This window comes from Vanellus vanellus (genome assembly GCF_965231255.1).
Source record: "Vanellus vanellus genome assembly, chromosome: 2".
In the NCBI taxonomy this organism is placed as follows: Eukaryota; Metazoa; Chordata; class Aves; order Charadriiformes; family Charadriidae; genus Vanellus; species Vanellus vanellus.
The window spans coordinates 57,449,229-57,467,718 of NC_138906.1; the positions used below are offsets into that span (position 1 = coordinate 57,449,229).

General features: G+C 41.1%; 1 protein-coding gene across 1 annotated transcript in view; it reads left to right on the forward strand.

Annotated features, from left to right (window-relative positions):
• The window catches only part of AMPH (amphiphysin), a gene marked incomplete at both ends in the record, with an annotated part of 125,042 nt that overhangs the window by 90,392 nt on the left and 16,160 nt on the right, over positions 1-18,490 (forward strand). The window contains 7 exons of the mRNA XM_082479690.1: positions 1,385-1,513; positions 6,407-6,514; positions 9,775-9,798; positions 11,462-11,485; positions 14,132-14,164; positions 15,566-15,616; positions 17,689-17,805. Coding sequence (XP_082335816.1) covers positions 1,385-1,513; positions 6,407-6,514; positions 9,775-9,798; positions 11,462-11,485; positions 14,132-14,164; positions 15,566-15,616; positions 17,689-17,805 — 486 coding nt within the window. The remainder of the gene's footprint in view (positions 1-1,384; positions 1,514-6,406; positions 6,515-9,774; positions 9,799-11,461; positions 11,486-14,131; positions 14,165-15,565; positions 15,617-17,688; positions 17,806-18,490) is intronic.

The window sequence follows — 18,490 nt, forward strand, 5'->3', positions numbered from 1 at the left end:
GAGCAATGACAGGGAGGCCACTGGCTCTGCTGCACTCTGTTCTGTTCATTGGTTGTTCGTCCCTGTGTCACAAGCGTGGGTGGAAAGTGGTTTTTATGTAAGGGGGAATGAAGAAAATGTAAGGTGCCCAATGAACTGGGGGGACTTGCGGTGGCAAAGCAAAACACAAAGTCTTACAAAGTTGCATAGTCTCTAAGGACCCGTATGCCAGCAGTGATAGTTTGAAAGACCTGTTTCTAAAACCTTCTCGTGAATTTCAGTACATTATATATTTCTGCTCTTCGTTCGTCTTCAAATTTATGCTTACCCTGGAAAAAAACTAGCCAGTGAGTATCACTGGCCTGGCCAACCTCTAAAACAGTAAAGAATAGAGCTAGCTTAAATGCTGCTGTGATAATTACTGATAATTAAAGGGTTGTTGGTTATTATTAGCACTGAATTGCGAAGTTTGACACTGTTGGAGTCGCTGGAGTCACTTCTATTCTCACCAGTATTGGTGAAATAAGAATCAGCTTCATCTGTACCATGAGAGTTGTACATGATACTCGGTGAACATATCAAAGACTTGTGTTGATGTTACTGATGTTTTCAGAACTGGGATAGTTTCTGTGCTGATTGCTATTTCTATGGTGGGAACACATCAGAAGAAATTTATTTTTGCATTTAGTTATATGTGAGCACACTTGTTTTCTCTGGTCACCCAAAATGTGACACCTCACTGCCTGAATATTCATCTGGTAGGACTCAGTTTAGTCTTACTGGTGCCAATGGTGTTATGTCACTATACCACTTGAAGATTTTTTTATAGATTTTTTTTTCCTTGGTATTTTGACAGATTTTAAAATTACCCAATAGTATTTGGTATTATTCTAAGCAATTAGTATGTCATAGTTATGTGAATCTCTGGAAAGCAGGGGCAATTGGTAACCTAATTGCTGTGGTTCCCAGAGGTGATGTGGTCTTAGCATTAAGTAGGCTTTAAAGGTAGCAACAGGGGGGCAGGGACAAAATCCCAAAGCTAAACAGGAGTGAACTTAATAAGCCAAAAAGCTGCAGAGGCCTAGTTCTGTGCAGTATCACCCTTCCAACTGTGGGCTGCACAGAGGAGGAAGTGTCTTGCACTGTGTGCTTGTCACAGCAGAAAAAAAAATAAATCATCCACTAAATGCTTTTGGATGAAATCTTAAACCTTTGCTTTTCACACAATGTTTATTTCAAGGTGTTTGGTGGTGAACAACCAAACAGTTCCTTTTAACCCATGGCTTATTCCCACATTTAAAGTGAAGCAGCAGAGATAAAAACCTAACACAAATTGTTTAGGCCTAGGTTAAAACTCTTTCTTTTATCCTTGAACTAGTCTGTGACATTTTTGCTGTCTGCCTAGCTGAGGAAAGGTCCGCCAGTCCCACCACTGCCTAAGCTCACACCCACGAAGGAATTGCAGCAGGAGAACATCATTAACTTCTTTGACGACAACTTTGTCCCAGAAATCAATGTGACGACCCCATCACAGGTAAGCTTCAGAGCATGGTGTATGGGTCCAACCTTGCAATCACCCTGAGTTCTCCAAGATAGTGGCCTTGGGGCTGATCTCTGTGGGGAGAGTGGAGGAGGGTGCAGGTAGAAGGTAGAGGCACAATCACCATTTTATGTTATCTTTTCTGAAAGGGGCACACATACAGTGTTTTGTCTTTGAATAGACCACACATAATCACTCAAAAGGGCTAACATTGCTAACATAGTGAAAAAAATGAGAGATTTCCTGAGAGGCCTGACTAAAAATGCTGCAAAGCAGCCATGTTTGAGATTTAACTGCATCCTTGGTTGCACTACAAGCTGAGCGTTCATCTAAGATGCTTTTTTTTCTAATCCTAAGCATCTCAGGTGGCGCTTTACAGTGATTCTTCATTACTTCTGTTTCTTCCATCAAAATCATAAGAAGTATTCCTTTTTTTTTTTGAGTGATGTAAAAAAAAAAAAAAAAAAAGGAACTTGGCTGTTTTAGTCAACTTTTTGCAGGTATAAAAGACTGCTCCAGCAAGATTATTCATTCACTTGGTTTTGACTCATAGAAATATTAGTTACACAGCAGAGAAGTGATCAAAATTACTTTTATTTCACTATTACGAAATTTTGAAATTTCTAAAAATTGCACATAACCAACAGGAAAGCCAGAGTTGTGTAAAATAAGTCTGTATAATTTGTATTTAGTTATTCAGCTTTTATGCAGTTATGGTAACTACTGGTTTTTCAATAATGGACCCTTTCTATTATGGTAATCACAATTCTGAAATCTGAGCCTGTGTCAGATCTGAAGCTTATGCAGAATGTTTATGAATTTTTGTTTTCATGTGAATTATTGTTTTTGTACTAATTCATTTGACAACACGGGAGAATGTAGGCACAGCAATGGAAAACAAAATTATTTTAGAGATTTTGAACATGTGGTGTTTTGTTTTCTTGTGGAGGGGAGAGAAGAAGGCATTGCCATCCGTAGGGATCTATTTGGAAGAGAAAGGAGCTATTTATAGTTAAGTCCCCATGCAGTTAAAGAATTAATGGCAGCTCCCAGTATGCAGCCGCTACCGGGCACTCCTGCTGGGGGGAGATTTCAGGTCTGTTGCATCATTGTACCCTGGCTTCATGGGAGTTATCATTCTGGCAGTGTGAGCCTTCACATCAGTGGTAAGAGTCGGCGTAACCTGTGCTAGATGTGTTCCCCGGCATTAAATGCTGGATTCACCTAACCTTCACCTGTCAGGCCAGCCAGGGAAGCAGAAATGGAACCGGTTTGCCTTTCCATTAAGAGCTGACACTGGAATGGGACTTTAAATGAGTGTAAGTTACATTTCCAGAATCTTTCTATCCTTTCTATGAGAGATTGGTATAAAACTGGAACGGCATAATAAAGGTGGGGCGTGCTCCTGAGAACTGAAATCTTTTCCTTTTCTCTCAAGGAAAAATTGATCTCCCTTCAGTGAGTGATTTATGTCCCTCCCTCCTCCGCAGTCAATGACCTGGGAATGACCTAAGCTATTCCCTGGCCACGTTCTCATTTATCATCTGCACTTCTCCCTCCACAAAACCCGCCCCCATCACTAAAGCAGCCTTACTGTATCTGAGATCTCCAAGTATGTACAGGCATACCCAAATAGTGTGATGTATGGGTTTTATATCCTTCTGTGAGAGAACCAGTTATTGAAAATATATTGCATGAAATCCACAGGAAACAAGGACTTATTCCGCTTGGTGCTTATGGCACCTCCTGCACTCCCAGAGCCCTTTTTGGGCAGTATGGAGGGAAACTATTGAGCCTGCAGAGCCCTCTAATGGTGCGGGACTTCCCAAAGGACCACTGCTGGTACCCCTGGCGCTCTCCTCATGCAGAGGCACAAAACCAACAGACTGATGAATAGACCTTTAATGCTTTAATCCCATGTTTCGGAGAGGATTATGAACAGGCCAAACGCTTTTTTCCTCTCAAACACAAAACCCCTGTAATTTTTGTTCATCTTTCTTTACCAAGCAGTGGTAATGCATTCAGTGCTGTGCAAGATACTCAAAAACAGTTTTGCTTGATGCTGTTGAATATTTTTGCCCTGATTCAACAAAGCAGCTCACACTTCCAGCTTATTCGTTGTCAAGAATGGATTTAATTCCTGCTAAGTAAAAGAAAGAGGTGAGAAGATGTGATATCTGGGTGACTGGATGAAAGGATCATTTAGAAATGAGGGTTCCTTGCTTTATTTCTTGTTTTCTTCACATCACATTGCTCCCTAGCGTCCAGTTACTAGCTTGGACATTGTAGGCCTTTATAATATGCCCCCTCCAGGTACTTTATGTGTCTACTTAGTGTGTCTGAGTGTGTCCAACAGCTCTGAAGTGAACAGCCCATGTCTGCTTGGGCTATTACAACTATTATAACTATTATAGCTATTATACTAAGTCTGTGTGAAGAGAGAGGGTGGCAGTTCTGATGGTCCTTGCAGGCTTCTTGTGCCTTCTACATCCCTTGTGCATGCATGTCCTCTGAGAGGTACAGCCTTGTTTCTGCCACAGCCACCTCTTCCAAATGTGGCTTTTATTCATGCTCCGTCATGCTATGGTGGAGTTAACACAGGATGATTGGCAGGCCTGGCTGTCACAGTTTTGCCCCTTACCAAGAGATTTCCTGAGGTTCCCATTCCTCCTAAATCTCCATCTAAGGTGATATCTCAGTTACTCTGTATGTTTATTTGGGCCTTTGTTCCTAAAGTCGTGACAAGTGTTCTCTTCACTTTGGTCGGAGGGTAACAGGTAACGGTAATTTTTGCAGTCAGTAATCAGTATCCTGTCACTACAGATACCTTAGCTGTCATCACGCAGACTCCTATTATTTTGATTCAATCCTCATAAATAATAACTTCATTCTTGAACCTCAGTGAAAGATAATTAACTCTTCCATCTCCATCCATTTTGGGTTATGTGCTAGCTAATGCTGTGTTCTTTCATCAAGTCGTATGACCACAGGAGTACTGGTGCCTCAAGGGCATATGTGATGAAATCCACATTGGATGAAAGGCACGACAGAATGAATGTAATGCTAGCTACTGGTGGGAAGGGCTGTTGTGGTTTTAACTTTTTAAAGCGTGAGACCATAACACTGGCTTCAGTGCATCAGACCAATTATCCGTCATCACCAGTGACCAAAAGCAGAGGCCAAGGGAAGAATATAAAAAAAGGCGGGCAAAGTTGGTACTCCTTACACCTTCTTCTCCGGTAGTCTCCCAGCCTTCAGCCATTTGCAGATCAGGGGCTTCCTCAGCATGATTTCAACCTATTTAGAAATCCACAACAGACTACTTTGCCACAGATTTGTTCAGTCTTACAGCACATGTAAATTTTTTATATTCACACTACCTGATGGCAAGGAGGTCCCCAGCTGAACTCTGTGCCACGTGGAGCATCACCACCTCTTCTTTATTCCACATCTGCCCTCATCAGCTTCGCTGCCACCTGCCTTTCTGCTTTGGAGGAGTCATGGGGCAGCCAAATCCCTGTGTCTCTCATGCTGGTGTAGACCCTGCTCACATCACCCCGCTCACATCACTCCTCATCCAGACTGAAGAGTTCCGGGTCACTCTGTCATTTCTAGCATGGGCACTGAGGAGCTATTTTGACCATGTTTTCAGGTGACACAGAGAGCTCAGATGTCTTGTGGCAAATGGAAGCCATTAATTACCTCCATTTGAACATCTCTTTACCTATCGTACCACCAATTTGGAAAGTTGACGCTCTTAAATGTTTTAATAATAGAAAGGCTTTGTATGTTTATTTTACTGTTATCATCACAATCATCATCGTCATTATCTCCTAGTTTTGCTGTTCTAATGACTGCCCTGTTGTTGTAGACTTCCCCTGGTGTACACTTTGGTCACAGTCAGGAACAGGACATTGGACTATGTGGTCAGCCCCGTGTTACCTTTCTTACATAAGATTACAAGTGAATGTATGTGTACAAATAATTTCCCATGGTACTGTCTCCAATCTGAAGGCTTTTCAAAACAGCATTGTAATGAATACTTTACTGCCTACATATTCTGTACGTCAAAAGACAAGCTTCTCTCACTATTTCTTGAAGACTGAACAACTAGCAGTAGGCAGTACTAGCCTTGTTACCAAAACCGAGATGCTTGCCTGAAATATTTATCACTAGTGATAATTAAATCTCAGCTGCAGTTTCATGCTAATAACAATGTTATGTTGAAGCACGCTAATTATTTGTTCATGTTAATTTACAGCAGGAAAGACTTGTAGCCCATTGAACCAGTATATATATTTATAGTGACCTCAGAGGCCTTGGCTAATTCATTAATTGCAAACAAAAAAAGGCTCTACTGTGTAATCCAGTTTTGTAAGAGCAGATCAGTGTAGCAAGATTTAGTTAGTATTATGTAAGATGTTTCCTAAAGTTTAGAGCTAAGGACAGCATTAAATGTAAATTGGTATTCATGTTCAGAATTGAAATTTAATTCGAATGCATTTATGTCCTTCTATGTTGGCCTTTTACTAAGCTTTGCTTTTGTGGAGAGATTCACTTATTAGAACGTATGGACATTGGGTGCCATTTTTGTAGTTTTTAATTTTGATGTCTATCTCAAAGCACTTTAAAAGGGCCTTCCCTGAAAAGGCAAAGCTGTGCTACAGAGGAAACAAAGGCATCATAAGAGTGAAGCTCATAAAAATAAAAATAACAGTTACACTAAAGCTCAGGAAAGTCTGCGGAGCTTCCTCCCCTCCTGGCTTGCACCACAGCTAGAACGTCTGTGATATATATATTTTTTTTTCTTGGGCCTCTTAGTATTTTGCTGTCCGGGGCAGCTTTTGAAAGATGAGTTTTTCAAGAGTTATGTTTCTCTTCTAACAGAATGAAGTTCCTGAAGCTAAGAAAGAGGAATCTTTGCTAGATTTGGACTTCGATCCTTTCAAGCCAGAAGTTGTATCAACAGGAGTTACTCATTCACCCATGTCTCAGGTATCTCTTTGCCTTGAGGTAGGCAAAGCATATGAATGCAACGTGCTGTGTTCGGTAGCAAAAATTTACCTTATGTACTAATGAGCAGTGTATCTGCAGTGTCTGAAAAACTTGATCTTCCTGAGCAACTCTATCTAGTCAGCCATCTATCTTTCCCCTTCAGTAACCCTGGACTTGGTGATGTACTGGAAGGAGAGGAAATTGTCAGGTGGTAAAATGAGATGCGTCTGTCAATGAGAATGGCTGCTGGTACCTTGGCCTGACTTCAGCATGACGTTATTTTCCATCTTTAGAATAACTCTTACTGCCAACATTATAATTCTCCAGTGCCTGTTTTCCTGACGATATTTCTGACCTGGCTTTGACTCTTCATATCTGGAAAGATGCCTCAGGGGACCTAGGTCTCATGGAGTCAGCATGCGTTTGCTTTGCTGCAGTGGAGTTTCTGTACCAAGTAGTGAATATGATCTGAGTGCGTTTGCTTTTATAAATCTATTTTAGACCTAACCTCAAGGAAAGTGAGAGGATGGAACAGAATGTTTCCTTACAGGATGTTGTGTTAAAGAAATTCTGCATTCTATGGTAACATTTGTCACGGTAGTTTCTTGCAGCAATATGAAAAAAAAAGAAGAAAAGTAAAAGAAAAAAAAAGGCTTACATATCAAGTTGCTGATTTTCATTAGCTTACCCTAGGGGACCTGCTATTTTAAGATCCAGAACTCGCCCTCACTACCCACCGGGCTGATAGTACAGTAGGGAAGTTCTCCTGGCCAGCAGAGCTGTAGCTCTGTGTTGTACACAGAGAAGGAAACAATATAACACACTTTTAACAAAACCTATTATCCCTGTGGCTATCACTAACCTGGTTTGTGCTGTGAGCTGTGAGAGGACTCATCAGCTGTACAGGAATGCAACTCTGGGAAAGGAGTGAGAAGACAAGAAGCTTTAAGGCTGAGATGGTCCTAGTTCTCTGCTGCTCTCTTCCTCAGTTAATTAATTTCTTATTTAGTGTGCGGTCCTAGTTATGTAATGAGATCTGTAGTGATCTCTGATGGGTTATGCACTGTCAGAAAAACAGTGTATTGTCAGCACTCTGAATGTTAGCTGAAATTTCTCATTGTGGTTTGCTAGGAGTGTTTTAATTATAGCAGAGGCATTGGGCGTCTTTCTTGTTATTTTTCTTGCTCTCTCTGAACAGGGAAGGGGAAGGGAATCCCTTGGCATTCAGCAGTTACAGAAGAGCCTAGCTGTGACGTTGCTAACTCTGCCCTTTCGGCTTGTCTTGTAATAATGCTGATTAGAGCAGCGGGATCATTAAACCAAAGACATTTAACTTTTGTGACAGAGCACGTTTGTCCTGACGTCGTATTGTACAGATTGTAGAATTTATTAGTTTTGTGAAAAAGAGTTGGTTTAGATGCAGCTATACCATGAAATACAGAATATAATTCTGTGTAGAAAAGTCAGTTTTCATCTAGGTTCACAGAGAGCATTCACTGAGCACCTTCAGTCTCTCCTCTCCTTTCACCTTTCCTCCCAACATATGAGAAAGGATGGTCCACATCCACAAGAGCATGTGGATGAGTCAGATCACCGTGTTTTTAGAAGGGAAGACAGCCCTACAGTCTGGGTCTTGGTCTCACTGGATGTGGCAGGATCATTGCTATGGCAGCACAGACAGAGTGAAACCTGTGGCTGCAGTCTTTGGAAAGCTTTGTGCTACCTTCCAGGGAGAAGAAGTGAGCTTTAAGTAGTATTCCTATATGCGCGTAGTTTTTGCCTCAGTCACAGATATTTTCCCCTCAGCAAATTGCTGAAGTAGTGACGTGAAGACAGGAGTAGTCATCTGTGCCGTGATGCCTCAGGAGACCCGGCATGACTTCCCTGTTGATCATTTGATTAATTATCTCCCTCTACTGCTCTGCCAGGGTGATCAGACCACAGTAAGTGAGCCCTGGTCTGCCCTTCCTCGCTTGCTTTTCTGTTGCTATGGCTTCTTCAGAAATGACCTTTCTAAACATGCCTGGCCCTCGCCTCCGTTTGCTAGCTGTGTAGTCTGTCTCACTTTTCTCTCAGTTTGTTCCTTCCCCATCATGCTCAAAGTCTCACGAGCAATAAAAGGTAGAAGAAAAAATGAAAAATGAGCCAACTCTCCTTCCATGGAAGTCAGTAGCACATCCAGGCTTTGTACCAGTTAACACTATAAGAACAGAACTATCGTTTTTCCTTAAAGCTTGGATGTTCGGCTAATAATGCTACAGCGGCATAAGCAGGTACACTTGTGAATTACATCCACAGAAGAAGCACATACCTGGAATTAAACCAAATTAAACTGATTGAGAAATGGCTGTTAGTGTTAATTTGCTGTAAATCTGAGCAGTGAGATATTACTGTGTCTTTTGTTCACGAGAACAGAAGTTGTTCAGAGAGCCATTCTGTCCTTATAAAATAGGAAGCAGGCAAGAAAAGAAGCTAAATGCAGCAATCCTTTCTCTCAGGCAAATGTTAGATGTCACATTTAACATTTGCAGATATTTCAGGAACTGTTTTACATTTCACTTTATGAACGTCTTTAGTTTTTGTTTTTCATGGACTTTAAGCTAGGTGTGAATATAGTAGATATGTTTTGAAGCATCCCAGACAGCTTTTGGGACCAACCAGGAGAGTTACTTCTCATGCGCTGGGCTATTAATATTTGGCAGGAAGTCTGCTGCTTTTCTTTTATCTGTCCATTCAGCTCTTCTGCTGAGAGGTCACTAACATTTACTACTTCACAGTCTGGACAAGAAAATGAAAATATTGGTCAACTTTCTTGTTTTTTTTTTTTTCCCAACAAGCATGCCATTTTCCTTCCTGATGTCAAAGTTAGGAGAAGACCCACTTGTTCTCGGTGGATAGCTGGATCATTTTTTCAACTGGCTAAAAAACATTGACCTATGTAAACTCTTTAAAGCTTACACCTTGCAGAGACTCCTGCACATGTTGAAAGTCATTCAGTCACCAGCTCAGAATCTGGCTGTTACTCAAGCACACGGCGGTGTGACAACTGCTTTTAAGTGGGAAATACCACAATCCATCGCATACTGCCCATCCTCCTTATATATTATAATATATATATATATAAAAATTATGTATTATAAATATGCGTATAAATAACTTTTCTCTTGTTAGTTAAAGCACACAGTTATGTAGCATGTTGAACATACAGTATATGAATAGGATTTTTCTAAAAGCCTCATTTTTTCCACTTCTTTTTTCAGACATTGCCGTGGGATCTATGGACGGTAAGCCTGACCTTTATCATTGTGAATTGGGGTATTTCTGTGCCTCTGATTTTGTAATACCCTAAATTCAGATTTACAATGCTGTTACCAAAAGCCAAGATAAATAATTTACAGACAGTGACAAACGCTTTCAAGTATATGAAGCCACTGGGGATCTTTTAAAACCACCACCAACAAAAAATAATTTGGGTTGCTTGGCCTACAGAACCTAAATGATGTCAGAAGTCTAGGCTAATAAGATTCACAATCATTACAGCTGTGTGTTTGTGTTGCTTTTATTCTCATGCCTGAATTACAGCTATTAGAGGGTAGGAATGGATGCCAGTCACCTGTTTTAATTATCTGAAGATGTAGTTCCTCAGGACTTTAACCCAATGGACAACCATTTTCTCAAAATTCAGGAGTGAAGAGAGAATTTAACTTGTCTTTGTGGGCATACAGTAAACTGGAGTTATTCACAAGAGCAGCTGCTACTTTAGGAAAATGCATGAATCCTCCTGGTTCTGAATCAGATACAGTGATCTGCAGGAAGAAAACAACTAATTTTTGTGAGCTTTCTTTTGACTTTACATCATGGAGATAGCTGGGTTGACTTGACGTGGAGCCTGGTGTGCACATTTTTGACCTTTTGCAGCTTCAGCCAGCACAGAAATCTGTGGATGCTTCTCATATATTCAGCACTGCAGCGCTGTTTTGTGAACACATGGTGTATGTGATGTATATTAAATGCTCATCTCTTTCTATTGGGAAAGGTTAAATATAGCCTGAAAAAATAGTCACGTATGTAGGCTAGCCAAATTTCAAGGCTGCCAATATCTAGACCAGCTAAAATAACCCTGAAATGTTTTGAATTTATTGCTCTAAACTTATATTAGATAGCTTTATCAATTTCTCCCTCTCACACAATTTTATTTATAGCTTGTTAATATTATACAAGTATTCTGTATTATCATTATTTTCCTCTTTGCTCTAGTTTAAAAAAAAAAAAAAAGTCTTGAGCTTCACAGCTGAATGTTTGAAATTAGGGATACTCAGCCTTTTACTGAGTTTCTCTTAATAAGTTGAGTGCAGAGTAGTTGTTGATCTTCCGTGCGGCATTTGTATCTGTTCCAAGTGGCAGTGTAGACAGCAGGCTTTGTGACTCGATGCCTTACTCTGTGTGGATGTAGATGCCTCTGCATGGCACAGGGTGATGGAGATTCAGAGCTGCATGCGGAATGCCCTCTGCAGTGCCTGAGTGATGCCTTAGTGTAAATACAAGTTAGTCCTGCTGCCACTTGCATTGTTTTCTTCCTTGGACACTGTCTCCCAGAGCCACCCCGTCTTTTCAATTGAGATATAACAGGGTTCCTGCGATAAAAATGTCAGTGGCACGCAGAGGAAAGCAAGGTCTGATAAATATTCAACATACATACAGAACTTCTTTTATAATGTAATGCAGAGGCTGGAACATGGCTTAAATTCAAGGGCCTGGGATTAGTCTTCTGTGGAGTGGCAGGAGAAGACCCGCCGTTCCTTCCCCACACCAATTTGGTAACTGCTGCTGGTTAGAGAACTGCTGGTTAATGAACTGCTGCTGTAACAAAGTCCATCATGTTCTTATCTTCTGTATTTTTAATGTGTGATTTTCTGTATTTTTAATGTGTGATCTTCTTCTATACAGACAAGCAGCGAATTGGTGCAGCCGGTAAGCAAACCTTCCTCCAACATTGCAACCACTCTAGAGACATGCTTTAATCAGTGTGGTGTAATATATAGTTTTCTGGTTTTGTCTATCAGTGCCACTCTTTTACATTGCTATCTATTACCTCCAAATGTTGCAAACCACATAGCTTTTCCTTAAACGGCTTAATTTAGTCACTTTCATTCTTTAAATTAAAATTGCTCTAGTAAAATAGAAATTTTGTGTTTTCTCATCAAGTCCGCCTTTATCTTTTTCATCTTGTGTTTTTTCTTTGCTTTTCTGTCTGCTTAAAGCCTGATTCTTCAAAAAGTCTTTCCTTGTGTAACCTGATCATGGAGGAAACCCCAAACAGTGGGTCATCAGAAGATATTAACAGATCTCAAACTGATCTAGGTTCACTCAACTGGGGCCTAGATGTTAGCACACCCAGTGTCAGCCAGGAAATTACTGCAGGCGGTTCTTTGCTTTTCCCCGGGGCAGAGCAAACCTCAAGCGAATCCACGGGTGCTCTGCCTGCTAGTGTTTGGCCTGCTGTAGGTGAGCAGGAGGATGCTGCACCAGGGTCAGCTTCTGTAAACGAAAACCAGAGGACTTCACAGGAGGACCAGTTGGATGCCAAAAATGTCCCATGGGAAGATGTGGTGACCAATCAGTCTTTAGAGAACATAACCAGTTTCGAGACACACGTCCTGGGAACTGATAGCTTGTTGGATGAACCCCTCCCATGTGATGTGCAAAAGGCAGAGGAAGAGCAGGAGGAAGAAGAGCGGGCAGGTGTCAAGCCAAGTAAAAAGGTAGAGACCAGAGCTGTTAACTATAAGGAGGTAGAAGGTACAGAGGAACTGGAAGAACAAGGTTGCGAAACCAAAGGAAACAGTGAGGCAGAAGTTCAAAAGGGTTTAGCGAAATCAGATCTTGAAATTTTAGTCAGCACAGAGGTAGAAAATCTATCTGAGGTGGAAGATAATGGCGGGGATGCTGGGAGAGCTAGTGGTGCTAAGCAAGAAAACCCTAAGGAAGAAGAATTCAAAGGGGTCAATGTCATTGAGGAGGCAGATGGAGAAATACCATTGTTGAGCACAGGACTGGACGGTGGGGACAAAATAATAGCGGACAACTGTAAACCTATAGAAAACGCTGGCGCTGAACCTGAGAGAGTCTTTGCTGTCTGGGATCAGGACCATGAAAGGATGTTTGAGGATGGCTTAGACCAAACTGACAGTGGTACTGGAGAGAGTACATCCATGGAGTGTATAAATGTGACAGCACGTGTTGACCTAGAGGTAACTGACCACACAGAAAAGGACTCTGCAAGTACTGGAAATGTGAGCGATGCTGAATTATTCAGAGCAGAAGAGTCTGGGAAAGGAACCGAAGACAATAGCATCAGCCCCCTCCCAAATGGTAGCACTGCTGCTGAAGGTCAAGCTGCTGCTGAAAAAGAGTGCGTATTGCCGCCTGAGAGAGCTGATGCTGCTAGCGCAAGCTGTGGTAATCCTTGCCTAGATAATGCAGAAGACCAAGTGACAGGCAGGGCGGCAGCAGCAGTCGCTGAAGAGCCTCCTATTAACAGTGATGTTCCTGAAGCCTTGGAAACAGATCCCTGGCTGGCAAACTGGGATCCAACAGTTACTAGTGATTCCTGGGGTTTTTCTAATCTGTCAGATGGCCAAGCCAATGGACTGGATAATTGGCCCTTTTTCCCCAAGCAGGAAGACTCAGAGGGAGGTAACATGGAAAACGTTTGGTTAGGCATTAGCGATAAATGGTCTACGCAAGACCTAGGAGGGCCTGATAGCAGCTGGGGAGAAGTAGGTGCCAGCACAAGCAATAAAAGTCAGGAGGCACCAGTAAAACAAGGCTTGCCTGGGGAACAGGCAGGCATTAGCAATCCTGGACCGAGCAAGGAGATAGCTAGACCCTTGGCCCTCTTTCAAATGGGAAATTCCAGAAATACTAGCACCGAGAGTTCAACTAGTCCCAAAGACAATGAGACCAACAACTCAGATTTATCTGAAGATGAAATTGCTAACCGGAGATATGGATTGTTGTACCAGGAAATTGAGGCTGATAAAGAAGAGGTACCTACCCCAGTGTGTAGCCTAGTCTAGACAAAGAGTTCCTTAGGCCATGCATAACCTTGTCGTTTAAAAACAATCCATTTGTGTGTTTCCCACTGCCCCTCCTAAGCCCGTGCTGTTCTTTTTTTTGAAAAATTGCCATGCGACTGCTCATAGTGTGGTGCCCTTCAGCCGTGTAATGAAGCAGGCTGACAAAAATGCATTTCAAAATGGTGAATGAAGCTTGGAACTGTGAAGGCACATCGTGTCTCACAGGTTTTGTGTTTTAGACGTATAACTTTAAATGCATCTAGTCTTTTTTTTTTTATTTAATTTTATTTTATAAAAATACTTAAGTTACTCTGCTTTTTTCTTTTTTGTTTTTGGTGTTTTCTTTAAGCCTGTGACACCTGTTATCAAATAGCACTGTCATCAGATTTCTTGCTGCCTCGCCCTTCATTTTATTTTTTTTTTTTCTCTTTTTTTTTAATGTCTGGCCTATTTTTATTTTGTAAATAAAAATGTTTTGACTCATGTTCTGATTTAATAAACAAATGATAATTTTTTTCTGATCTTTACTTCTACTTAGGCATCCAGCACAGCATTTAATGGATTTGCACAGGTAAGAAATAAACACGCTTTGAGATTATTCTTTTTTCTGTGCAGTTAGGAAGGGATTAGGACTGGCTGTACAATTTCAGGAGATCTGTTCTACAGACAAGCTGCACAAAAATGTCATACTGACTCAAATCCAAACCTTGACTGTTCTCAGAAATTATTCCTAAATGTTACTAGCATGATGCTAACATTCTTGGTACCCTTGGCCTGACTGAATTTAATAGCAAAAATCTGACTGTCTTAGCAAGACCGTTTTTTTTTCCTCACAAAAGGACTGTTTTAGCTTTTTTATTGTGCTCTTTTGTGGATTTTTCTCACAATCCCCAAATCCTGTAAAGCATGGTTTCTTCAGTTTCACATACTTTCAGTGACTTTGTGTCTATTTGTATAAAATGAGTTTTATTTGTTTCTGCATCTTTATTTTCATTTAAGATATATTTTAATCTGAAAGTTAAACCTAACTTATTTGTTTACTGCTATGCTGATAGTGAGAGTTTGTTTTAGGCATCACAGAGATGCAGCACGTGAAGATAACACATTTCTGCTTTCAAATTCCAAAGCTTTGCCATCATCCCAAATTTAAGGTGAATAATCTGGGGCCTCGTTAAATTCCCTTTAGAGACTGGCTCATCCAGAGCACACTCTGTACACCATTTTTTAAAAGCGTACACAAAAGCTGAGATTATAGAAAGCCAGAAATGAGTCTTTCAGTGCTTATTCATTTTACTCCAGCTCTTTTAAATTAGTAAAGGATCTGGAAGGAAGGGGCAAAGCACAAGGCTACCGCCCCTAATCATTAAGGGAAAATGTTTACCCCAAGGAAATAAAATTTGATGCCCCCACTGCATTAGGAAAAGGATTTGGTCCATCAATATTTTGAAAATTAATTGTTTCTGAATGAATATGCTATTGGAAAACCTCTTCTCCACTTTTGTACCTTCTTAATGCAGGTAAAATTTTGTATCCATAATTACTATAGCTACTATTCCAATAAAAGCTCGGAATCAGGCAGATGTGAAAGCCGCTTAGAGCTAGTGTACTCCCCAGGCACAGGCACGTGTAGTCTGCAAAAAGGACTCTCAGTTTCACCACTTAGAAGTGCATTGTGCCTGAAATAAAGTCTTTGCAATTTGCATGTATTTAACGAAGGGCTTTTCACTGCCTTTAATAACATAGCATAGTTTAGAAGCATAGAATATATATTTGAAAAAGGAATGTCTTTAATAGTGCTTAACTAATAATTATTGTTAATACCTATTTAGATGATCTATTTGCCATGTTATTCTATGTGAAGTTATTAATGATTTTACCTGAATAAGCCATAAAAAATCAGGTCTTTAATTGACACCTGCAAACACCCCATCTCAAATATTTTTGCCTCATTATTTTTCATTTCTATATCTAGGATACCTCTGCATTTACAGTGCCATCAAATGAGAATGTGACGGAGCCTTTGGTAAGTGGTGGCTTTTGCTTCCTTTTTAAATGCCCTGTGAAAAATGGCACTACTTTTTTTTTTCTTTGTGCAAAGATATTTGCTCCTTTTTTCTGTTTTCTACCCTCTAACTCACAACACCTTAACCTGGAAGAGTTGGTGGGTGTTACCACTGAAATTGGAAATCTTTACTCACTGAAACAGTCTTTCACAAGGATAGCGCAGAGGAAAAGAAAACCAGGACGTTCTAAGATAGGTTTACTTTTCAAAGGTATAGTCAAACAGTTTATTTATTGCAGTTAAGAAGTGACAGGAATGAGTACTATGGTCCAATGTACAGCAAGCAGGTGATAGTACATGATGGCTGTTTAAATATCTCCAACATTGCTGTAGTTTTATCCACTCTCCACATATTCATAGTAGGCACAGTCTGCTTCTAAGGGATGGAGAATTTTTTTGGAAGTGGTCCTACCTGGGCAGTTTCTTAGTTTCTCTTACAGTCTTTGGTTAGCCTGGAGTAAGCGTGTGGATTAGCAGCATCGCTGGGTGAGTGCTATAGCTACTTAATAGCAGCAAAGTGATGCTGAGTATTATTTAATGTGGCTTTTGTATAATGCCTCTGGTGGTGCTTGTGTTCAGAATGGTTGCTGAATATGGTTACAAGTATTTTTACTTGCAGTTGAAATGTGGTAACTAGTCTGAAGACTGCTTGTCCACAAGTGACTTGAAGCACATCAATACAATTTGCATTATTACGTTACCTGTGATTTTAAGCCTGAAAGTTTCTTCCAGTATTAAACCTCAGGAACCTCATTAGTCATCTTACCTGGGATAAATCTGCTTTGTGTTTCTCATTTCAGTCCTATTTCTTCTTTGTGAAATTCCCTAGAGCTGGCATTAATACACTACACAGAGAGATTTCTGCACAGCATGGTATAATATAATGAATGTTTCTGTACGCTATGCCAAATCCTGAAGGTCTTGCTTAGGCAGACTTCTCTGTATCTCATTAAAAATCAGTCTGCTTAAGGAATATGTGAGAAAATAAGCGAGAGGCTCCATTTTTTTTTTTCCTGAAAAATGTCAGGGAGGAGAATTTTTGGTATCTTTAAGAATTTCATGGAAGCTGTCTCTCCATCATAGGAGACCTTCTAGCCAGCTGCCTGTTATCGACAGCAAAGCAGCTAAATAGCTTTTAAGCTTCATATTATGCTGAGCAATTTGTTCATGGCAAATTAATCTACTGGGGTTATTTTATCTGGTTGAGTCAGCCATCTTTATAAATGGAATTTGCTGAGCACAGCTTGCAGCTCTCCCCTTGTATGTGCGTGTATTTGCAAAGTGATGTCTCCATTGGAGATCGCACTTTTGCTGTGAGTTATTTTGCCACAGGACTGAACGTGTTGCAAGGCTGGGGATATTTGCTAGATCCTCTTGCTGATAAACAAGCTTAGGCCAGAATTTAAAAGGGTGGAAATCCCAATAGTGGGTTGACAAATGGATGCCTTGTAGGTGGTCAAGAGCTCAAGAGGGGAATGCATTTTAATAAGAAACCAGGGATGATTTTCACACTGCCAGAATTCAAGCAGTCAGTGGTTGCCCTTGTGCATATAAAAACTTTTTGAGTCTCTGCTAATTGCTTCTTACCTTCACTGGAGAAGGGACTATATTAGTCTAAGAACAGACAGAACTAGGGAATAGGGGATAATTTTAAAAACTCATATTTGAAGCCCGGGGTGCCAGTTTCAACTCCTGGCCTCACTGTCAGTTTCTGGAGCATTTCTGAGCAAACTGAGTGCCTTCCCCCTGACTTCCATTGCCCCTTTCCGTAACTCAGAAATCCGATGCTTTCTTTCCTTATGAGGGAGGGATGTAGGACTGGCTCAGTTTACATATATAGAACATTGAGGAGGAAGATGCCCTTTAGATGCTGTAAGGCCAAGCACTGCTGTCCTCTCCCCGGCAAAGCCCGGCAAGATTGAGCCTGAAGCAGTACTGTCCCAGGCACAGTTCCCATTCCCCTCTTCCCTCCCCGTTACCATGTGCTCCTCAACAATTTTTCCACTGTCTACTTAAAATCGATAAAACAAAAGACTGAGGCTGAAGAAGCTCCACCTGGGGAACCCAAGGTCGAGGAAACCCCCGCTGCTGCTGTTGTGGAAAAGGAGGCCGTCCCTGCTGAGCCTGCTGAGCCAGCAGAGCAGGCTGCGGTGAGTGACCTGTCCCCCATGCCACCTCTCAGGCCTCATCCGAGCCACCTTTCATCACGGTGAATGTGTCTGCTGCATTTCAGCCATCCTTTCCATCGCCACCACCCGTCCATGGCTGGTTTCCTCAATGCCCGGCTGTGTCACAGCATGCCTCTCCAGCACGCGTCTTCCTTTCAGCCCTAAAATGTCATTCCTCTTACGTTTGGCATTTTAGACTGAAGTTCAGCTGAGTGATTGCAGTTTCACAGATTGTTTGGTTCCAGATGAACTTCAGAAGTTGAAAGAATTGATGCCATTTTTAAATGACCTTATTTGCAGTTTTCTCATTTCATTTCAAGCTGAGCTGTAAGCACTAAACCAATGTACATCTTGTATGGTCCTTGCTATAGCATGAAAATACCAGAAAAAAATTGATTGTAATATGAACGTCTACAAGGCTTATGGTTTTAGAAGCCAACCATGAGCTGAAGAGGGAACTTCAAGGACCAGTTTGGATATTTTTACATGTCAGCATTCAGGAAACAGTGGGAGGGGAAGAAATGACAGCTCTGCAAGAACAAAGCAAGGCAGCCGGTATCACTACAGATTAAGAGGTGGTCTGAGACAGTAGGCATGGGGTTTTTCTGCTGACTAAAATCCCTTTTTATAACAGGTATCTCAGTGAATATCCTTTTTATCCAGCTGA